Source organism: Varanus komodoensis, unplaced genomic scaffold (genome assembly GCF_004798865.1).
Source record: "Varanus komodoensis strain SLA01 unplaced genomic scaffold, ASM479886v1 scaffold1, whole genome shotgun sequence".
Classification (NCBI taxonomy): Eukaryota; Metazoa; Chordata; class Lepidosauria; order Squamata; family Varanidae; genus Varanus; species Varanus komodoensis.
Genome location: NW_025335268.1, coordinates 1,312,588 through 1,329,907, shown reverse-complemented (window position 1 = coordinate 1,329,907; position 17,320 = coordinate 1,312,588). Strand labels below are relative to the sequence as shown.

Genomic DNA, 17,320 nt, shown 5'->3' with positions numbered 1-17,320 from the left:
TTACAAAGAAGATAATTTATGACTGACATACTTCTTGTGCCAAGAGAAGAGTTGAAAGAACCTCCAGTTACCTCCATTAAACTGATAGAGAAGTCTAAAAGAGCATTACACTCCATGCTGCCATCTGTCAAAATGCATAAGTGAAATAATAGTCACAGGCTGTCACCTACTGCGTAGCAATAAGAGTTTTAGACAAGTCGAAACTTCTCAACAGAAATCTATTTTGTTATGTAATGGTGCTGGTATACTCACGTCCATGCACACAAATACACTGACACCCTAAATCCTCATAAGAAAATCCTAAGGATGGATAATTATGAAGCAGTGAACACGACAAGGGCGGGCATATTTTTTGGGAACTTCTGTGCAGGTCCAAAGAGCAAGGAGAGATCCCTGATTATTTATCAAGCCTATTACATTTATTGTTTTCATTTGCATTTGTATCCTGCCCTTCCTGCCAGGAGCCCAGGGTGGTGTGGAGGTTCTCCCTGTATTTTATTCTCACAACAACCCTGTGTGGTAGGTTAGGCAGTGGGATGTTTCTTGGCCCAAGGTTAGCCAGTGGCCTTCAAGGCTGCACAAGCTAGTCCAAGACATTGTCCAGAGGACTAGCTAAGCTTCAGTCTGTACAGTATAATCACCAAACCTCACAGAAAATGCATGATCATTTCGAAGTTCAATTTGTGGCTTCTTTTTTTGCTCCCCACAAACCTTGCCTATTGTTCTTAATGCAGGCTTAATATACTGTCCCCCCTACACACACGCAGCTTTGTTTCAAAGATTAGATTATTGCTAAAAAGCATCCCTAATGGAAACTATTAAAAAGAGATAGCAAAACACTTAAGGGGCTAGTAGTGAGAGGACCCCCTTGTTAAAACTGAGCTGACCAATTGGTTAATTTTCTTTTTAAGTGCTTGTGCTGAAAAGCAGCCGTTCTTCCAAGAAAGCACTGGCTGTTTCCAGGATACTTACACACGCACAATGACTCATGATGGAATAGATTCAGTAAACATACAGCTGTACTGAACACGAGCTAAGCTCCATTCAAGGCCAGGAAAGAAAATGAGCACAAATAAATATTAAGGAGGTAAAAAGGGGTGGGGGCAGGGTAGGGAAGAGGTAGGCAAAGCGGGCGGGAGGCCGAGAAGGCAAATAAAGGCAAGCAGGCTCTGCCCCGACAGCTGAGGTGGCTTGCCTCAGCACTCCTCACCGTAGCTTTGTGAAGACAGATGACATTCAATTCTATGTGCAATGCAAAATAGACAATAACTGCCGAAACTTGAGCCAGCTGCCAGGTGTAAAAAAGAAGAGGGGGGGAAGAGGGCAAAAGAAAAGAAAAGATGATAAATCCATAAATTAATGAAAGACATCTGCTCAGGAACAAAAAAGATCAGAGAAACTGTGTACTGCAGCTGAACCTAAAACAGTGTTCAAACAACCTGAGAATCTGGGTGTTATCAATTTACAACGCATAATGCAGCTCTGCTTCAAACAGCAGCAGCAAAAAGGGAGATGTGAGGAACAGGAAGTACGGAAATAATAAAGGGAGAAGACACATGTTATGTGTGTGTGTTTTTTCAGCTCATCTTTTCCATATAAAAGTATAAAATACAGATTGTTCCTGCTGGTATGAAATATTTCGGGGTGGGGCACAGGGCATTAAGCAGCTGGATTTTATCTGGCCTGGAAGCATCCTTGTCAGAATGGTTCTGAGAAGAGGTCTTTATTTTTTATCCTTTCCTCTTTTAAATCCTCTTAGAGTTCCCCCCCGCCCCCCTAGCCATGGGTACCTGTCGAATGAAAAGTCACGATAAAAAAATAAATACGACTCTTAATGGCAGAGAAGTACTTCCAATACACGTTACCTGCTTTTATGGAGATATCTTCAAATTTTTAAGGGGGTGATGTTTTATATCTTTATGGAGATTAATAATATGCCATCATGCTAAACTCAATCAACCCTCAATTTAGTCCAACAGCCGTGTGTGCTGTGTGGAAGGCTTATATTTGTCGTGCTTTTATTTTGGTCAGAAAAAAACCACTTTGATCAAAATGCTGCAATTCATTAAAGATTGTTTGACCACTCGGCAGAAACAGCCTCAGTTTGGAAAAGGAATTGTTGGTCTGACTTTGAAAGTTGCTCAGAAGACTACCTTTCTGAAGAGAGACAGGAAAAAGGAGGGTCTTCACCTGGGAAGAGAGTCTTAATGTGCTAAAACAGCAAAAACAATAAAAACAATCTACTGTTGTGCTTCAATATTCTCTATGCAAATGCCCCGAGGCTGAACAAGGCTATTTTTCTTGAGATGCAAAGAGGGTGCCTGACAAGGAAGATCATGCAGAAAAACAATTGACTGTCTGTTTCTTTTGCAATTTGAATTAAAAAAAAAACTTAAATATTTGATTAAACGTATTTAGTTTGCAAAGATATACAATGCATTCCCGAATGAGGCAGGAGCTCATGGTACAGGTGCATCTTCTCATCTTGTTTAATGCGGCATACAAACATTAACTCTCTCCCTTCACCCTCAAACAAGGAGGATAATGGTTAGATGCCTTGTACAGTAAAAGCAAGATTTTTGGGGGAAGCAAGGCAAAACAAACAAACAAAAACCCAGGAAGGGCTCTCGCTACTGAAACCTGAACTTGGCTACGTTTGTGTTCTTATCCTGGATGGATTCTCCAAGGAAACAGATGTTGCTTTCTGTTCCAAAGGGAAGAAATGCTGCTCTTAAGAAAGATTCTTCATATATGAATATTCAGCCATGCGAAATAAAGAGGAACAAAAACAAAAACCTGGTCAAGAACAAACAGACCTTCACATGCCTCTCCCATTTGGTTTTGCCTACAATGAATTCCTGATAAACACAGACAAATGGGCAGCTGCTAGAAAACTAAAATGGTTGCATTTTCTAGAAGTATTGATGGTCCCAGTGGAAATACAATAGCTTTTACAAAATATGTTTGCAGCCAGCACCAAAACTGGGATCTGCATGATGTTCTGATGACTCAAACTGTGGGTTACTTCGTACTTCATTTTTTAAATTTTTAAGTATTTAACTATATACACATAGAGGCACACCAAATGGTGCAACAGTACCCATTTCTGTGTTCAGGAATGCTGTGTGTCCCACCTAAGCTTTTCCAGCTGAGTGCAACTGTTGGATATAGAAAGTTAGAAAACTTTGTGTGTTACTGTAAAGCAACCATGCAGTTTGCTGAAGCTGAATACAGTTCATCAACCAAATGTTGACACGTGCTAGAAGTTTGAAAACACCAGGTTTTGGCAGTCCCAGGCAGGCAACAAAGACCAAAGGTTATCAATATCCAGATGTTGGATGGTAAACCCTTGTTGTTCCATTGGCAAGTTTCCATAGTCTCCTTTTTTAAGGGCAAAAGTATTTGGGACTGAAATGCCAAGATGAAAATCAAGCAATTTATTTCACTGTCTATTGAGGCAAGGAGTGGGAAAACTTGAACATTTCTAAACATTATATGTTATGGCAATAGCTGAAAATAAGGTAAAGAAGATAGACTGTGGACACCTGCCTTAGCACTGTGGCTAAAAGACTGAACAATGCATCAGAAAGTCTCCAATTCATATCTCACCTCAGCCATGGTCTAACAGCACCAATTTCTGTGCTCATGATGAAAATCTCACCTCAACCATGAACTCACTAGGCAGCCTTCAGTAAGCCATATGCAATATGGGGGATCATATTTACTTACCTCAAAGGGTTTCTGTAAGGGTTACAATTGCAGTGTATATGAAACACTTTGAAACTTGAAAGCACTGTACTTTCACAATGGAACAGAAACTACATGCAATACTAGTTCCAAAAGATAATAAGGAGATCATTTGGATGCTGTTTATATCAGGAATGATTATCTAAAAGGAACCCCAGTATAGAGAAAACTAGATAAAATGTATACTATGGAAGGCTGCAGTAGTTTCTATGGTTTGATGCATTTTACTTGGAAGTAACTGAATCCATGAAAGTAATCCATGGGTTAAATTTTGAACACTCCCTGCTTAAGCCTGCTGAGATTTGCTCTTAGGCTTCTACAACATTCAACAGCAAGTCATAGGAATGGCCTCCATTCCTACTAGTGTTGTGGCCATTTAGCATTAAATCCCTCTTTCCACTCGGGCTTTGTTCACTTATAGCCTTACAATGGGGTCTTTTCCCCTAGCATGACTGATTGGAAGAACAAAATGCATCTCATTAATGGACTCCTATGAGACACACAGGAAGCCATGTTGTGTGATTTGCTCTAAGTCCACTGGATCATCAAGGAACTGTCCATTCCTTGATGTCCAGTTCATTAATGAACTGTCTGCCTAACGTGTTCCTACATGAAACTGATCCTATGCTTCCAGTGCTGTGAATTAAGGAGTGGGCAGGGACAAGGAAGATACTGGACAATAGGTTGGGCTGGTGTGCGTTAACACTATGGATTAAACAAGCCTCCGTGGTGATTGTAGGAATCAGGTCATTCTGAACAGAGGTGAGAAAAAAGACCCATCAGGATGTGTTGGTAAATCTTGGGGTGATTTGCAGCAGATTGGCCGGGGCTTCTGTCTTCTAATGGTTTAATAACAGCAGCAAAATTATTCTTCCCACATAACATAGTTTCCAGAAACGAAGGTTTGGGTCATCAGGAGCAGACCTTTGTGTAAAAATTCTGATATTTCAGTTTCTGGCACTTAACGTTCCTAGGTTCAGAGCCATAGTGGTTTTTTTTAAATTCTAAGTATACATCTTTTTGTACCTGGCTCCAGTTGCTGGATCTTGACTTCTAATAAAATGTAACAAAGTGAAGTCTGCCAAGCCCTAAACACTTTAAATAGCAGTACTGGGATAGAAAACAATATTTTCTTCACATGGTCATGTATCTTTAAGAATCCACTTGTTATAGATAAGTAATTGGTTCAGTCTCCAGGTCCAATTTCATTCATTACCATTGAGGTGCTAACCTAACTGCCATTTGAGAAGTCTCAGCACCAGATGCCCACATCCAATCTCCACAGCCCCGAAGGAGGACACTCGAGGGTGCCATTGAAGGGCAATACTTTTTGCCATCCGATTTTGAGCCTAAATCAGTACATGAATGCCAAGGTTCTATATATCAATCCCAATAAGGTCTGGCACACAAGATGGAGGAGGCTAGAAAAGGCTTCAGCCTTTCCTATCAATCGCCTAGCATAAACCTTTAAAAAGGTGGCATTTTAAATTAGTATAAACCCATTTGAAAGCAACACATGTATAAATATTACTCTGCTTAAGAGATGTGTTTATAATGCAGGAAACATCTATAGGCATGGTCCATCGGAGCCGACCACAATCTCGGATGGACCACTAATTGCAGCAATACTGTTAGTATTGCTCAGGGATGCTTATTCACCGCATTTGGTTCTCTCTTATGCAACTGCAATCTCAAACGGATCCACTAAACACAAAGCATCAGCTTCCCCTTTACTTCAAAACTTCTGCTCAGGACAGCATCTATTGGCTTCCCTAAAGTGACCATTTTAACTTATCCAATATTACAGAACAGGAAACAGTGGACTGCAGGGGTGGAGTGAGACTTTTTGGCGTGCTTGTTTTAAACCCGCAATAGGACTATAGCCACAATCCCAAGCAAACTTCCTAGGAAGAAACCCTTCTGAATTCCAGAGAACTTCCTCTGGAGTAAATGTGCACAGTAAGTCAATGATACAAAACAATATGGAAATATAGGTACATTTGCTTATTTGTTTAAAATATCCCTGTGATATAAAATATCCCTCCCACAGTGAGGGAGGGAAAGTACTACATGGCATATTTTGTCAAACATTACAGTTTCCAAATTATCAGTGCTTAAAAAGGGGAGGGGGGGAGGGAAGAGAAGACATTCCTTATAGTCCATCTGAAGAATTACATGTAATCCTATTCTCTAACTTTGCCCAATAATTTACTTTTTGTATGTTAGGACAAAAGATTTCTGTGTATAGCTGACCAGAGGTTAGCCATGCATACCCAGCAGCTGTGCAAGAGTGAAGGACAGGACTCCGATGGGGCTGGGGGTGTCTGTGTATGTGGGGAGTGGAGATGCCCTTCTATAGGTCAGACACAGCAGTACCTGTAGCTGTGGCTTGTTTTGTATCTGCACACTACCCACTAGAAAAGTAAGTCAGAGATTACCAAATGCATTACTTGGATTTTGCGATGCAGCAATGCTAATGTCAAAAGAAAATCACATCGTTTAAATAATTTATACAACCTATCTCTCTCCATTTAAAAAACTTGAGTACTGAATTTGTGGAGCACTGTGGGTCCATATTGTTGCTATATATTTTTATGTTTTGATTTTATGGTTAACAGTGTGATTCTATACATGTCTACTCAGAAGTTATTTACAGGCAAGAGGACTCCAAACTAAATGTTTTATTTTGTATTTAAATGACTTCTATGAACGTTTGTCATAAGCCTTTCAGAGAACATGTTTTGCTGCAACATACCATATCCTGTGAATAACTTAGCATTATTCCTAGTCCCTGTGATTATTTTAGAAAATTATTCACCTTACCATCATCTTTATCATTAGCATTATTTATTATAAGATCCTGAATGGATCCAAAATGAATTTGTCCATCACCTCAAATGATCAAACATCCTCCTTACAAGTTCTGAACATCTGAAGTCAAACACGGCATCAAAATGTGATTTGAAGGTTTATTTCAAGCTTCAATTTGAAAGTTTTTTTTTTTTAATTCTCAGTAACATTAAATTACTCATTGCAATTCTATGGGCAGATTCACATGATTGAGAAAGAAAAATAAGCCTTCATAATCTATTTTCCACCCCGTGTGTGCTAGTTGCAGGCTGCCAAACTACCATAATCAGCCTTGCTGACCATGTCGGCAATTTCTGGTGAGGGTGTGGGTGGATTACCAACCACCTGGCAACCCTCACACAAGCCATGTATTCCTAGGTGGTTTGTAAACACAACCCATTCCCCCACCCTCAGTGGGTCCAGACAAAACAATAAATAGCAAGGAAAATAGATGTCATTCAGTGGCATGCACAGGGTGCAAAAATAAACCATCGTGGCTTATTTTCCTTTCCTAACTGTGTAACCCTGGTAGATACACAAATTAAGTGAGTCTTATTCCTAGGTAAGGGTACAGAAGACTGCATGCTTGGGTGTGCCATGCCAAACCCCACCAGTAAAATAAATCTGCCTGCTGCTCCAGCATCTGCCTGCTGGTGACCACCAGAACTTGAAATATTGCCTGCATTATACGGCAGTTATTATTTAAAAAAAATAACAGGTCTTTGTCCCCACTTACTAGGGACCCTATTTGCAGGTAAATGTTATAAATAGTGTTAAATTTTGAAGTGCAGGCATTTCTCCTCAAATGAGAATCTACAGATTTAGGCCACAATGTTGGCACTTATCAACAAACCAGTTCCAGCAGTTTTCACCTCTGCTAGGAGCAGGTCTTTTGTAAGGTGAATGGCTCCCTCAAGACCAAGCCATTCAAAATACTTTGCATTCCAACAAGGAACAATATCTTCTTGCTACAAAAATGTATTTTCCCTCTGTTGCTGTGAGGACTGCACCTAAAGTCAGAGGGAACAGAACTTCTGGATCTGCTGCATCACTTCTCGCTTGTCCCATGGCAGTGGGAACTGGAAAAGTATGCGGCAAGGACTCCCTTCCATGACAAAGACCAACCAACAATGCTCCTTGGTCTCCAGAGGTGAAGCCTGCAGGAGATCAGCCAGGGAAGAAGCAACCCTTTCCTGATCTGCTCCTGAGGCATATAACTGAGATCATACAGAGATTTGGCCATTGCAGTCTCTGGCTTCCCCACCCAGCCCCCTACTTTTAATGTTCTTCACTGCTATAGAGGAGGTTAGCCAACCATCTACAGGGCTGAGAAGGAATTTGTGCAATCAGGCAATGGCTTGTGGGTTCATGCCCTTATCTTTGCCATGACTTTGTTTTTTTGGCAGGCATTGGGGTATAACTCCATTTTAGGAGAAGTGAGGCTGAGATACCTGCTCTGTGCAAAGTGGCAGGAGTCCCTACAAGGAATCTTGGGGTGGTCCTTCAAGGCACCAGTCCAGCATGGGCACTGGCATGTCCTCCACTTAACACAGATTGCAGGAGGTCCCAAACCCCTACCACTCCCAATGGTACCCTGGCTTACAAACTGGGCCAAGAAATGGCCAGAAGGCAAGCTGCCCAAGGCATTTGGTAAGCTGTGACCAACAGAACTTGTGGCCATTCATAAGCCACACCTGACAGCATTTGATCACTGCTTCCTCCCTCCCTGTTCCGGAGTAGGCGCTGCCAACTCAATACCATATTAAACGGTATATTCCTTTATGTTTGTAGCTAGTGGTGACTTGAGTACTGCAGAAGCTACTTTGATATCTATGGGGGCCCTTACAAGCAGAAGGATCGAACTACTGGCCAATTCACACAAGCAACAGAGGCAGTTATCAGTCATTGGGGCTTATTCAGCTTGACACCCTTCCAGAGGTTGACTTCACAGGATAGGAAAGTTTTCCCCGTGCTCATTGATCTGTGCTAATCCAACAGCTTCATGCACAAGTTAACCAGACCAGGAAGAGACAGGAAAATATCTGACTCAAAAGTCAGGGTCAAAGGAGCTCCCTGTTCCAAAGTGGGCTGCTGGGTCCCTCCAAATTATTCCCTCACCCTAATGCCCAGTGAAGATCGCAGTAGCACTGGCTAAAACTAAGCAGCAGTGCTGCCCTATGATCCACATCAAAAAAGATGCATAAAACTTAGCGGATAAAGAGACTGACTTTAAAAGATGAGGTAACCCTCCCTCCAAATTGGTCTTTTTTATGCCTTTGGTTACAGTTTTTTTAAAAAATGTATAACCCAGATTTTTACCTGTAGCAATTGGAATTCTCTGTATAGGGAATAAAAGCAACTGTTATAAGGGAGGCAAAATGCATCAGAAGAGGATTTCTTTCAGCTATCTCCTTAAACTGGGTCAGGAAACATGTAGATTTGATCCACTAGTGATCAAGTACAATTTACTGTCAGCATCCCTCATCTTAACAAGAAATGCCCGGTTTAGAAGAAACTGATACTAGGTTCAGGTTATCCTGCCCCTCCCAGTAAAAACACTGTTCAGTTACCCATGATCAAACAAGAGAAAATTAACCATGCGAAATACAGGCTTTGCATTTTAAAGGATATTGCACTTCCCGAGTAAGGTGAGATTTCCGAAATATCTTGCAGGTCACCACACTCAGATTTGATGAGAGAGATAGAGAGGCTCTCAGCAGTGCTGGGCGGGTGTGCTGGTGAACAAGGGTGATGGTTCATGTGGTGAGATGACATCTTGGTCCTCAAACTTGTGGTCTCTCTCGTTAAATCTAAGGATTCTGGGGAAGCTCTGTCTTTCCCTGGAAAGGAGGCCGAAGGAGCACCTAGTGGGTTCTGAAATGGGTATGCCATAAGGGGAAGCGGGAAGGGATGGCGGAAAGAGGAGGAGGTGAAGCCTGTTGTGGCAGACAGCGGAGACTGATGGAGAGCGGCGTGGTGGCTGCCAGGAGGAGGGGCAGAGGCAGACTGGTCAGATGAATTTTTGCGGACAACTAGGGGCAGTGCTTCTGTTTGGTCTGTAGAATTAGGCAGCGGCACATTGCCAAAGGTGTCTAACGGGTTTGGAATGATGACATCACCAAAGCACTGGAGGCGCTGGTTGGCTGTGTGGAAGTTGTGGTTCTCCCCATTCACAGCAAATCTTGCCTGGGGAATCTGAAGAGGTGGGAAGACCTGAGGAAGCGGGCGGGCAGGTTTCGAAGAGAAAATCTTAACCACAGTGTCCACAACCTGAGACATGGCAGTGCTCAGCTCCTGCTTCAGCGTCTCAGCCAGATGCTTGCCTTCTGGTTGGAAAGTGTGTGGGCCGCCGTGGTCTTTTTCCTTGGGGCCTTCCTTCCTGGGCTTGTTTTCAGCAATCTCCTGCTCCCTGATGAGGGCCCGTGCCCGATCGATGAACTGCCCTGGGTCCAGCTCACACATTTCGTTATCTGACCTGCCCACAGAATCCCTGGCTCTGACATCCAGCATTTCGGAACGCAGGCTGTCTTCCGAGAGGTTGCCGGCATCTTCATCGTTTTCAGAATCTGTGCTGTCATAGATTTGGTAGAACTTCTCCTGCAGCTGGCGCAGCTGTTTCTGCATGTCCTCCAGCTGCTGCTTCAGCTGCCTGCGCTCCTCTCGCTTCTGTTCTTTCCTTGCTGAAACCAGCTGCTGGAAACTCTGCTGCTGCTGCTGCGGCAGCTTTTGCTTGCGTTTATTTTCTCGGTAACTTTCTCGGGGACTCACAGACTGCGGAGCCATCTCTCTCTCGCTTTCATTGCCCCTTAATGCCACGCTTGGGGAATGGCTCATCCCCCGAATGATATTCTCAACCCGGGCACGCTTAGCTCTCAGGTGCTCATCACATAACCGATCCATATCGAACTGGCTCATCGTAGGCCTGCCAAAAGGGGAAAGACACTCCTGGGGGCTGTCTCTTGAAGAGTTGCTGCACACATCCTCCTGGTGCACTTCGGAGCCGGTGCTGGAGAGGCCACTGGCTTGAAAACTGGGCTCGGTGCCACCATTTTTGTTCATGTTATTTTTCAACAGCTGGGAAATTATGGTTGCTCCTGGAAAAGGCATCATGGCATCTTCATATGAGTTCGCCCTCTTCAGCAGCTTGCGGAGCACATTTGACTTCTCCCCATCTGCATGCTGCACCACTGAATACTCAACATCCTGCTCTGAACCTTGGGGATTCATGGCACTAAAAAACGACGCTCTCGCCTTTGCAAAAAATGCAGATGCTGTCCCTACCGTCCTTTTCACTCCAATGTCAACTCTTCTTCTCTTGGTCTGCCTGCTTAAGAGGGCTGTGCTGTCATGGTCAGGCATCACTGAACTGTTATTGTGCCATCTTCAAAAGCTTGTCAGCTGGGCACAGCTCAAGAATCCTGGGACCCTGGCCAACAGAACAAAAGGACTGATGAATCATTTTCTTTAAATTTCTCCAAATTTCCTGACCTCAATCCTGAATCAAATGCAAAATGCATAGGCTCTGGGATTTATGGCACATTACAATTATTGCAATTTATTATGCACTCTGCTTGAAATGAAACATTTTTAAATATTTCTGCTCCACTGGTTTAAGATGGATTAAGATTTTTTTTAAGAGAGAAAGAGAAAGAGGAAAAACTGCTTAAGCACCAGTAATATATGATTCTCTTGCACAAATGCCTAAAATGATACTGTTTATCTTCAGAAGAAATAGTAGATTAGAAGAACACAGGCTCTGACAACCAATTGATTAAATTTAGGGTATAGAGATACATGTTACAAAAGAAGATGAAAGTAGGTCTTATTGTTAAACAAGACAGCCATATAAAATTTGGACAAAAGAATCAATTTCACTACAGAAAAGTGGAAGCAGTTTTAAGGCTAAAATCCAGAGCTTTATGTAATTTCACATGGCTTCTGGTACATTTTAATAGTTCATACAATCATAATAGCAGTAATGTTGTTGAATTCTTAAGTTGCCCATAGCCACAGAAATAGTTTTAAAAACTAGTTATTTGGGTATGAAACTGCATTTTGCTTTTATATGCTCAATATTTAAAAACAGATCTACCACTAAATATAAAGAAAATTATGTATTTCCACTATCCTCAAACCGATACAAATTATTGTCATTTTAAACATCCCAATATATTGCATTAAAGGGAGAAGGACAGGGGGGAAAGAGGGAAGCAGAAATTGTCCCCTTGAAGGCTAGGGTATTTTCACATTTCATAAGCTAGAATACAAGGCATCAAGTTGTTTGCAGAAGCAACACCAAGACATTTTCAGAACCGTGGCACTCTCCTTTAGAACAGCTTCCAAAAATAATATCTCAGGTGCCTAGTGAAGCCATTCTTACATATGACATTTTACATACACAGAACCTGATTTCCTGTAGTGTGCGTGCAAGCGCGCACACACGTGCACACCGAGAGAGAGAGAGAGAGAGCAAGAGAGCGGGAGGGAGGGAGAGCGGGAGGGAGACTGAAAGAAAAATATGGATAGATGAAAGAAAGCAACATCAATCAACAGCGTGAGAAAGGAAGATATCTTTTCTTTATGGGAGCAGTCATTGTTTCCCAGGAATACAGAAGAAAAATAATAAAAAGGCAGATAACACATTTCCTTGCATTTTATAAAAGGTTTTTGACATCATTCGTGACTTATTAACCAGTGATGCTAAAGTCACATTTCACATGAGGCACTGCAGACTGCTTCCGGTGCCTTCATGTTTAAAGCTAGCTATACCAAGTCAAAATTAATTTCCCCCCCATACTGTGTTTATCTAATATTAAACTTCACATTTGCTTAACAGAGCACAATCTTCACAATAACAGGGTATCTTGCCAAAGGCAGCATTCAGACTTTTTGGAGCTGCTCCCATCTGTTTCGGTTCACCTGTAAAAACATCTACGTGCTCCCTAGGACTGCATCTGTGGCTAGCTTTTAAAGAATGACTACCCATGCAAATAAGCATAATTTCAGCATGAAATAATCTGTACAATCAAGTGTGTAGCAGCCAGGCTTATAAGTGCAGTGGCAGTGGCAAAGAAATGTTTTAAAGAATGAAATCCATGTTTCCTTATTGTTATCAGTTGAAGGCTGTGCACCAAACCCAAATATTTTTAATACACTAAAGGAATTCTTAAGAGATTTTGCTTGGATGTAAAGTATGGATTGCATATCTACATTTTTTGAGTTTCTTGTATCCCAAAGAGCACGATGCTGTAGAATTCCTCTCCAGGATATTATAAAGCTACCATCAGTCACAGCAGTTAGAATTTTTATTCAGAAACTCTGCTCAGAACACACACATTTTGAAAAACAAGTTGATTAAGCATATCTGATTGAATTTAAACTAAGAAGCTAGCCTTGCCAAAGCCAGCTTCTCTACATAAAAAATAAAAAGTATCCCATTCCCTGTATATATGTATTATCTGAGGTAAATTTAATTATTCTCAGGTCATAAGGTAAAAACAGAATGTATCTGAAGGTCTTCATGACAAGGCACTTGGACAATCAGAAGTTCAGATAAAACAGGAGGCCTCTTTGCACAGAGTTATAATTGCTATGCATCCATGTAGCAGATTTACTGGAAATTTGGATAATCAGAAGTTTTGGATAATAAACATTTGGATAATAGGTAGCAATGTTTTTAATGTTCTGCTTACTTCTAGGGATTGTGGAACCAGTTCAAGTCTTTTGTGGAATGACAGGTGTCATTCTGTTCTCAGTTATTCACTACTTCATGTGCAATAACGGTAACAAAAATTCAGCGCAGCAACTAAAAGCCTTATTTGCTCCTAGGTTAATTGTAACTGAATGACTACTTCCATAAATAAAGGGCAAAATGTTCAGTTGTGTGAATGGACCAGAACTGAAGCCCATTTATACCAGCAGATAAAAATCTCTCATCACAGCTGGCTCCATCCTCAAAGTTCTTCATCTGTCTACGCCTCACTGACAGGGCTTTTGCTGAACAGCAACTTTTAAGAATGGGAGTGAATATTTACAACATTACTATAAGTGTATCATGTTTGAAATGATGCACAGGTCGCAGCAAGGAGTGGGGTGAACATTAACACTGCAATCCCACTGTGTTCAGTAGCATTTGGTCACAGGTAAGTGTACACGGAGCGCAGCCTATGCGTTGCTTTTGTCTATCAAAGAGGCGATGCTGTTAGACAAGTCAAACTATTGGGCGTCAATTTTACTTTTCTTTCTATATTCCAATTAACATGCATTCTACCCATATGTACATCATAACTGGGCTCAAAGTGAACCCAGTCATAAAATTCCCGATATACATTTGCACAATTACCACACCTTCTTGCCCCTTTGGTTGTACTCCATTCAAGGACAGAGTGAGGCCTACTGAGTTCTAAGCAAAGCAATGCCTGGACAAATGGTAAATCAAGAGAGGTCATAAGGTCATTGCCTTGAAGCTGCAATGCAAGGAAGCCATTTTCCTCTCTTACATGCCAGTGACCACCTCACTCCTTCACTTGGCTCTGCCTCCAGGTCTAAAGTCCACGTTGCCCCAGCAAACCGCAGGATTTATTGCTCACCCATAACACATGTTGGTCCTTTCGTCACCTCACTCTCCCTGGCACTCACACCTTTGCTTCCATTGATCCTAACATCTCCCTCACACAAAATAAAATAAAAATCAAGAAATTCTGATGGGTATGCACCTTAAACCTAAATAGCCAAAAATGTTTTATTGCCAAAAAAAAAAAAAAAAAAACTTGGACAATCTTTTGATTTTAAAAATGCCAAAATAAATTGACATCCTGAGAGAAAAAGAATACTGCAAGCAGCAGAACATGAGATTCTGAGTCAGCACGAGCACATACATTTGATATGACAAAGACTTTCCTTTTCCTATGAGAAAAAAAAATATAAGGAAGGACAAAATGGTGCTAGAATGATCAAGTGCACTTCTTTCCAATTTAGAGGAGAAAGACCTGTCCATAATCTAATGCATTTCTCATTCAAAACATTAGCGACAATCGAGATATCACTTAAATTCTGAATTTGACTTGTATTTACATATATTTTGTTTATTAGTTTCATAGTTTTGAGCTAAATATATATCACAAGTTACTTTTGACTGGATCTTCTTAGACAAACTTTCGTTTGAACCTTAAGATTATGCAGGCCTTGCAGGGGGCTCAGTGCCTGGAGTCAAACTACACCTTTTCACAACCCCCACAGACTACAGTACATAATGAAATACTGTTTTTCTCCAGTGATGCCCTTTGCTGTAGGCTCACACCTTGCCTCTCTATATACCAGTCCTATCCTCCATGCTGCTACCACCCCAAACATTCAAGCTTGCCACACTGAGGAAGCCATGGATGGCAGAGAATATATGACAGATCCAGAAATATCTGTGGAAAGGATTAAATGCTGACAAGTGCAAAGCAAATTCTTTAGAACCCTGCATATATGAAGGCATTCCATTCCTTAGTCCTTCATATCAGCTTGCTGATATGCAACGTGCAGCATGTTCAATGGCAGCTAAAGAAATGTCGCAGGACTTGCTGCAAAGGAATAATCTTGGATAGTGCAAATTCTGCTGATTTCCGCTAAATTGCATTCCCATCTGGACTTTGATTCAGGAAAAGGTCCCCATTCAAATAGCGGAGATCAGTAAGGTAAAAACATTTTTGGAGGACAAACTCAATACTCAAGTAGGAAAAGAATTATGTAGTCCAATTTCCGAATCAAAGCTGTTGACTATTAAGGAAAAAGAAAAAACCCTGAACAGACACTCAAAGGAGGAAAAAATCATCTTGCAAAGTTCAAAATTTGTTTCTTTTTACAGAATCCAGCTATTCTTTCTCCTCCAGTGTCCACAGGCTTATACTGCATATGCAACTAAGAGATGCGATGAAGCAGTCAATTTAGGGAAATACATGTGAGGTAAAACTGTTCTAACTGGACAGGACCATGGCAAAATGGATTAAGGAGCAGCAATTAATTACAGCAATTGTGAAATATAAGAATACGACATTGCATAGATCTACTTGGAAGTTTAACGTCACTTTACTACCCTTCTTAACTGTAGAAGGAATATGTAAAATTAAAATTTCTGCAATGGTGATGGTCTGAGTGCTTATAAGAAAGAACTATGGTATAACCTTGACAAATTAAAGTGTGAAGAAATGTAAAAGTATGGGTAATTAATAGTTATTTTAGTTATTAATAGCTATTTATTGCAACTTTTAAACTTCATTCAAATGTTAAGACATTGCATTTAAACTAATTAAGGCGATGTATGTGTGCACGCTAGTCATTAGTTAAAGAAAGAAATTAGACTGCTCTTTAGCATCATGGGCACATGGGGACCAATCTGGCAAGGTACTAAAAAGATACTGTGAGGTACTTAGCATTCTCACTCCCACATAATATAGAAGGTACAAAGTGTCTTGATGACTAAAAGAAATTGATATCTTATTTGCTTGTTGGTTTTTGAGTGTTTTTTGGGGAAGAGAGAACCCCTTTCTTACATGAATATATTTGCAGGTTACACAAACTAGACAATGAGTTTGTGCAAGCAATATATAAAAGGGCATTCTTTCCTAAGCAGAGCACAAATGTGCCCGTATATCAGCCCTGCAACCTAATGTTTTGATGCATAACTGGGGAGAAAGCACATTATCAAAATCAACATTTGTACCATTACATCAGTGTATCTGTTGTTGCAACACAGACTTTCCTAGTTCTCCTCCCCACCCCACCCCAACAAAGGTATAGATCCTCCAATCAGAGTACGGAGTCAAATCACCCACAGAGCATACTTAAGAGAAATAACTCAGCATTTTGCGGTGGAGCAGTTTAGGCATCCATCATCAAACACCTTGTGCACTGAAAGGTGACACAGAAATAATCAAGAGCAATAACCAACAATCTGGAATTTAATTTTGACCTGCTCATTGAAACAAGTCCTACTGGTAACAGACCAGCCTCCTTTAAATTCTGAATGGCTGCAAAGTTACATATTACAGTACTGTTTCAATAAGATTGTATAGTATATAAAACATTGCAAATTGGCAGCAAATGATGAATAAGATGGCTTTAAACTTCTCTTGCAGGGAGTGAGTCTTAAATGGCTACTTTGGAATTGTAAGAACTTTTTTTCTTTTTTTATCAAAGGTGAACTTTGGAAGAAAAAGCAGATGGCATATGTTATGGAAAAGGCCTTGAAGTATTACGCTATGAAAAAAAAACTTTTGGTGACAGATTTAGAAAAAGAAGTGTTAATTTAAGGCACAAAAACCATCTGACCACATACAAATCCATTTATAAGCAACTAGATGAATTTTAAACTTGTCAGACCTGTCAAGGTGATGGAAGCAAGCACCAAACAGTGTTCTCCATTTTTAATCTAATAGTTTAACGGCTGTGTTTCACATACCCTCCATTAACCTAGTAGATGACATTAACTTGAACAAATGACAGATTCTCGTATGTATGCATACAGGCTTTATGCATGCATATTCAATTGCAAACTACGGACCCACAACTTTGGAAATGTGGACTGGTGAGAAGGTGAGGAAAAGAGGATGAAAGACCAATATGGCCATTTCATCTTTGATAAACTGAAACAGAATTTGATAGCCCATTCAGAATTTTATTTCAAATACGCATTACAGATTATCTCTGTATCTTGAGACTGCCTGAGCATACCTAACCC

The 17,320-nt window shown here is 40.8% G+C and overlaps 1 protein-coding gene across 6 annotated transcripts in view; it reads right to left on the bottom strand.

Moving 5' to 3' along the window:
* Positions 1-17,320, bottom strand: part of PROX1 (prospero homeobox 1) — a 78,936-nt gene that overhangs the window by 58,306 nt on the left and 3,310 nt on the right. For all 6 annotated transcript variants that reach the window (XM_044424746.1, XM_044424918.1, XM_044425168.1 and 3 more), the window contains exon 2: positions 9,229-11,023. In XM_044424746.1, coding sequence (XP_044280681.1) covers positions 9,229-10,956 — 1,728 coding nt within the window. In that variant the 5' untranslated portion in view covers positions 10,957-11,023. The remainder of the gene's footprint in view (positions 1-9,228; positions 11,024-17,320) is intronic.